The sequence below is a fragment of the Homarus americanus genome, unplaced genomic scaffold (assembly GCF_018991925.1).
Source record: "Homarus americanus isolate GMGI-L3 unplaced genomic scaffold, GMGI_Hamer_2.0 scaffold55765, whole genome shotgun sequence".
In the NCBI taxonomy this organism is placed as follows: Eukaryota; Metazoa; Arthropoda; class Malacostraca; order Decapoda; family Nephropidae; genus Homarus; species Homarus americanus.
The window spans coordinates 1-6,209 of NW_024729068.1; the positions used below are offsets into that span (position 1 = coordinate 1).

The following is a 6,209-nucleotide window of genomic DNA, read 5'->3' on the forward strand; positions in this document are numbered from 1 at the left end:
GAAGCGTCACGCATTGGTTGTTTTGGTTATCGCTTCCACTGTTACTGCTCTGTTATTACTCTGTTACCGTTGACTGCTCCTGTTACCACTCTGCTACCGTTACCACTCTGTCACTTCACATCAGTTTCCTATTTCATCTTGCATTGCTCTGTTACCGTTACCACTCTGCTTTCACTGTACTTCCGTCAATTGCTCACTGCTCTGTCACCACTCTGTCACTTGCTGACTGCTCTGCTAATTGTTCTGTTCACTGCTGACTCCCCAGCCACCGTCATCACCCATCACCCTATCAGCTCCTGTCACCACCTTCCGTCACCGTTACCGCTCTGGTCACCGTCATCGCTTCCCACCCCCATTACCCACACTTCACTCCATGTTTCACAGCGACTGCTCTGCTCACCGTTACCGCTCATCTTTATTGCCTCTGTCATCATTACCTCCTGCCACCGTTCTTGCTTCACCACTCTGTTACCGTTACCGTTCTGCTTCACTTACCTGCTTCATCGTTCTGTTCTGTTACCACTCTATCACCGTTACTACTCTGTTACTGTTATCATTTTATTATCTTTATTGTTTGTTACTACTCTGTTACTGTTTCTGCTTACTTCACTCTGTTTCACTGTTTTCACTGTTCTGTTACCACTTCCGTCACTGTTACCGTTTCTGCTACCACTCTGTTTACTGCTTACCACTTCGTCACCATCACCTCATTACCCTCGTATTGGCTCTCCTTACCACTCTTGTCACTGCTCTGTCACTCACCTGTCACCGTTCACTGCCATCACTCTGTCACTGTCACCGTTCCTGTCATCACCTTCACCGTCACTCACTCCGTTCACCGCTTCACTGCCTTCCCCATTTAATCTCTTTATCATTCTTGTCATCACCTTCTGTTGATCACTGGCTCTGCTTCACTCACCTTGCTTACCGCAGCCACTGCTCTGTCATCACCTGTCACTGCCACCGTTCCCCCACACCGTTACCGCCCCCATTGATCTTTACTGGCTCCCGTCACCTGTTTCACCGTTACCGTTCCCCCTACACTGTTACCGCCCCCATTACCTCATTGCTCTGTTACCACTTCCGTTTTCACTGTTACTGTTTCGTTACCGTTACTGCTCTCTCATTTACCTTTTATTGTTTCTGTTACTACTTGTTACTGTTTCTGTTACTACTTGTTTACTGCCACTGTTTCTGCTACTACTTCAGCTATCGTTACCGTTTCCTGTTACTACTCTCATTACTGTTACTTCTTCCGTTACCGTTACCGCTTCATTTCAATTTCTTTATTGCTCTGGTTACCACTCTCTGTTTCACTGCCTTGCTACCACTCTTGTTTCACTGTTACTGCTCTCTACACTACCTGTTCACTGTTACCGTTCTTGCCATTACCTGTCACCGTTACCACTGTCACTGCCACCGCTCTTATCAATCTTCTTTATCATTTTCCTGGTCACCACTCTGTCACCGTTCTGCTTCACCACCTTGTCACCGTTACCGTTACCACCTGTCACTGTTTTCACCGTTTTCACCGTCACCGTTAACACTCTGCCACTGCCACTCACCTCCTGTCACCGTTACCGCTTCCACATCAAGCTTTCACCACTTTGTCACTTGCTCACTCTGCCTCATCACCTGTCACTGCCACTTCACCTGTCACTGTCATCACTCTATCACCCTCATTGTTCTGTCATCACCTGTCACTGCTCTGTTACCACCTGCTTATCGTTACCGTTACTACTCTGTTACTGTTAATGTTTTGTTATTATTTACATTGTTATTGTTTCTTGTTACTACTTATTACTGTTACTACTTGTTACTGTTATCGCTTTATTACCTTTTTATTGCTTCTGTTACTACTTCTGTCACTGTTTCTGTTACTTACTTCTGTTACTGTTACTGTTTGCTATCACTTGTTTACTGTTAATGTTTCTGTTACTACTTCTATCACATCACTCTGTCACCGTTAATGCTTCTAATAATTTGCCATTGCTCTGGGTTACCACTCTGTCATCGTTTCCTGTCATCACCTGTCATCGTTACCGTTCTTGTCACCACCTTGTCACTGCCATCACTCTGTTACCACTTCTATCAATTTCGTTACCACTCTGCCGAATGTCATCGCCTGCATTAATTCTTACTGCTCTGTTACCACTCTGTCACCGTTTCTGTTATCACTCGTCACTGTTACTGCTCTGTTACCACTCTGTTACCGTTTACCGTTTGTTACTACCTGTCATCGTTACTACCTGGTCATCGTTACCGGCTTTACTAATTCTTTATTGCTTCCCTGTTACTACCTGTCATTGTTTCCGTTACTACCTGTTTACCGTTACCGTTAACTACTTGTTACTGTTACTGTTACTGTTACTACTTGTTACTGTTACTACTTGTTACTGTTACTGCTTCTTTATTACTGTTACTACTTGTTACTGTTACTGTTTCATTAATTTTTTACTGTTTCTTGTTACTACTCTTGTTACTGGGTTCTCTGCCATCACTCTGTTACTGTTACTCGTTTCGTTACCACTTTCGGTTACTGTCATCGTTCTCTGGTTACCACTCTGTCACCGTTTACTACTCTCGTCACCGTTACCGGCTCTATCAATTTTGTCATTCTGTCATCACCTGCCACTGCTCTGCCACCACCTGTCACTGTCACTGTTACCACTGTCACCGTTTCACTGCTCACCGTTACCACTCTGCTTCACTGTCAATACCTTGTCACCGTTGACGCCCACCACTGCTCACTACCTGTCACCACCACCGCTCCCCATCAATTCCCTTTATCGCTCCGTCACCACCTGTTTCACTGCTCTGCCACCACCTGCCACCTGCCCCTGTTTACCACCTACCGTTCACTGCTCTCACACCACTCTGTCACCGTTTTAATTTCACTCTGTTACCGTTACCGCCTATTTAATTTTATTGGCTCTTGCTTTACTACCTCATACCGTTCTTGCCACTACCTTGTCACTGCTTCACTGTTACCACCGCACCGGTTACCTGCTCTGCTTACCACCTGCTCACCGCCACTGCCCCTGTCACCACCCACACCGTCACCACCTGTCACCGCCACCTCCCACCACCCTACAGCCCTGCCACCACCCGTCACCATTCTCACACATCACCTGTCACCGTCACCTTCCGTCACCACCTGCTTCACCGCCCACCCCCCCACCACCCACAACCACCACCTGCCACCGCCACCCTTCCCCATCAATCCCATCAGCCCGTCACCACCTCCAGCCACCGTTCTGCCACCACCTGCCAACCGCCCCACACCACCTGTCATCGCCACCGCTCCCGTCACCACCCGCCACCGCCACCGCTCCGCTCACTCACCCCACACTGCTCACCACCTGTCAATCGTCACCGCTCTCCACACCCTTTACTGCCTTGTCACTCACCTGCTCACCGTTCTGCCACCACCTGCTTTCACCGTTACCATTCACCTGCCACCACTCCGTCTCACTGCCACCGATCTGTCATCACCGTTCACCGCCACTGCTCTCACACTTCACTCTATCCACCACTCTGTTACTGTTACTGCTTCTATTACCTTTATTGCTTTGTTACTACTTGTTACTGTTTCTCTACTACTTCTGTTACTTTACTGTTTCTGTTACTACTTGTTACTGTTACTGCTTCTGTTACTACTTGCCACTGTTACTTGTTACTGTTGCTTCTATTACCTTTATTGCTTCTGTTACTACTTCATTACTGTTTCTGTTACTACTTCTGTTACTGTTACTGTTTCTGTTACTACTTCTGTTACTGTTACTGTTTCTGTTACTACTTCTCGTACTGTTACTACTTCTGTTACTGTTACTGCTTCTATTACCTTTATTGCTTCTGTTACTACTTCTGTTACTGTTTCTGACTACTTCTGTTACTGTTACTGTTCTGTTACTACTTCTGTTACTGTTACTGTTTCTGTTACTACTTCTGTTACTGTTACTGTTTATATTCCACTTCTGTTACTGTTACTGTTTCTATTTTACTTACTATTTACTGTTACTACTTCTGTTACTGTTACTGTTTCTGTTACTACTTCTGTTACTACTTCTGTTACTGTTACTGCTTCTCTTATTGTTTGTTTTTTTACTGCTTGTTATTGTTACTACTTCTGTTACTGTTTCTTTTATTGTTACTGCCTTGTTACTGTTACTGCTTCTGTTCCTACCGTTACGTTTGTTGTCACTTCATCTTCGTGTTGTATTACTTCCTCAATTATTAATATTTGACTATTATGCTAATTTTGTTTGCCTTAAGCACCGCCTTCTATCTTTCACTTACAGAACCTTGTCGGTGTAACATGACTGGGGAGCCTCCGCCGCCCATACCGACGGAGGTGGAGGAGAAGGCGGTACCGGTGGTTCCTGCGCACTCTACTTCTTCAGGATTCTTAGTAGGAGGACTCGTGACCTTGGGTGTTGTGTTTGGGGTGGTGCCAGTGGCTCTGTATCCTGTATTACCGACTGAGGCTGACCAAGAAGACCAGTAAAACTTCTCTCTCCCAGGAAAATGGTGTTGATAGCAGGAAGGTGTCAATGAAGATGAAGGATTTGCATATCAACATGAATCTCTCTCAGTTATCAAATAGTTACTCCCGAGCTAAAGGGAATCTTTATGGTCACGTTGCCATGGACGAGGAAGGTGCCGCTATGTACCAGGAGCCTTACAAGGGTCCTATACACAATCCTGGTTATCATACCCTGGGTCCAGCCATCCCGCCCTCAGACACGACCTTCAAGTGTCCTCTGCCTCTGGATACTGATGACTCCGTGGACTATGCTGTACCTGGGATGAACGTAACGCCTCCCCCGCCGTTCTCCGATGTTCACTCACCACCTCCACCTGTTCCACTAACCCGACCACCGCTCACAAAGACAATCACACAGAACACTCCAATCTTCCCCCACCGACGCCGCCGATCCCGCCACCTCCTGTGCAACACTACTTCACTGCTTCTCAGGTGTGTCAGGCGGTCAACATCCAGGGTGTTACAGGAAGTGTCATCTATGCCCTTACCGATGACTCTGAGCTGAGTAATGTTCAGTCAATTCCTGAAATCGGGCGACATAGCCTTCGTGTGTTAGAGACTATAGGTGAAGGCACGTTTGGCACTGTCCAACTCTGTGAGGTTAAGAATGGTTCTCGAGGTGAACTTCAGACACTGGTAGTGAAGAGCCTCAGTGCCAGAGTTGACGACAGTGTTAAGGAAGACTTCCTACAAGAAGCTCAGGTGCTAAGTTGTATTGATGACCCAAACATTGCACGACTGGTAGGTATGACTACCCATTCTGAACCTCTGTACTTCAGGAATACCTCGAATATGGAGATCTTCATCAGTTTTTACGAAGACACGGCCCTGAAAACACCTCGGCGATAGTACAAAGAGCAGCTTTCAAAGAGGGAGGTGACAACCCTCTTCTCAGTTATGGCGCTCTTGTTTACATTGCCTCACAGGTCGCCTCTGGGATGAAACACCTGGAAAAACTCAATGTGGTCCATCGGGATCTTGCGACTCGTAACTGCCTTGTAGGCAGAAACCTTCTTATTAAAGTCTCGGACTTGGGCATGAGCCAAACGAAGTACCATAGAGACTACTACCAGCTGAAGGAAGACCACACCATGTTGCCAGTTCGCTGGATGGCGTGGGAGTCTATCCTTCAGGGTCGGTTTTCCACCAAGAGTGACGTGTGGGCGTTCGGCGTGACGCTGTGGGAGATCCTGACGATGGCCCGCCAGCAGCCCTACGACGAGCTGAGTGACGACGGCGTGCTGGAGAACGTGTCTCACTGTTACCATGGTGATGGCTCCGGTATGATGGTGTTGCCTCATCCGCCGCTCTGTCCTCGCGAGATGTACGACATGATGACTGCCTGCTGGAGACCCAACGACCGCCAGCGACCTCCCTTCTGGGAGATCCACTTGTTCCTGCAGCGAAAAAACTTGGGTTATGCGCTTGATTACCTAGAGTGAGGTTTTGTATGTCTTTCAAGAGGGACTTATTTTTGTTGTACCATAAAACCAGGAATAAAGTCTTGGCTACCTAGATTGAGATGGTCTTCACCCATCTAGGAGATCTTCATGTTCCTGCAGGATGTAAACCACGACTGGACATTCGAGTTCAAGGAACTAGTGTGTTGTATGTCCCTCTGGGGAATCTCCACCTCCTTAAATGTGACAACCAAGGCTTCATC

General features: G+C 47.1%; 1 protein-coding gene across 1 annotated transcript; it reads left to right on the forward strand.

Annotated features, from left to right (window-relative positions):
• The first annotated feature begins 4,580 nt into the window (after window positions 1–4,580).
• Window positions 4,581–5,988, forward strand: LOC121866295 (discoidin domain-containing receptor 2-like). The gene is made up of 3 exons (XM_042365907.1): window positions 4,581–4,814; window positions 4,988–5,287; window positions 5,326–5,988. Exons 1-3 carry the CDS (start codon window positions 4,581–4,583, stop codon window positions 5,986–5,988), a joined length of 1,197 nt encoding a protein of 398 aa, XP_042221841.1.
• Window positions 5,989–6,209: the final 221 nt, after the last annotated feature.

Bases quoted from the DNA above. Each gene is read 5' to 3' on its own strand.
- LOC121866295 (XM_042365907.1), top strand. From the start codon at position 4,581: ATGAATCTCTCTCAGTTATCAAATAGTTACTCCCGAGCTAAAGGGAAT. The intron at 4,815-4,987 runs GTAACGCCTCCC...CAGGTGTGTCAG, and splicing joins ATGCTGTACCTGGGATGAAC to GCGGTCAACATCCAGGGTGT. The intron at 5,288-5,325 runs GTAGGTATGACT...TCTGTACTTCAG, and splicing joins ACCCAAACATTGCACGACTG to GAATACCTCGAATATGGAGA.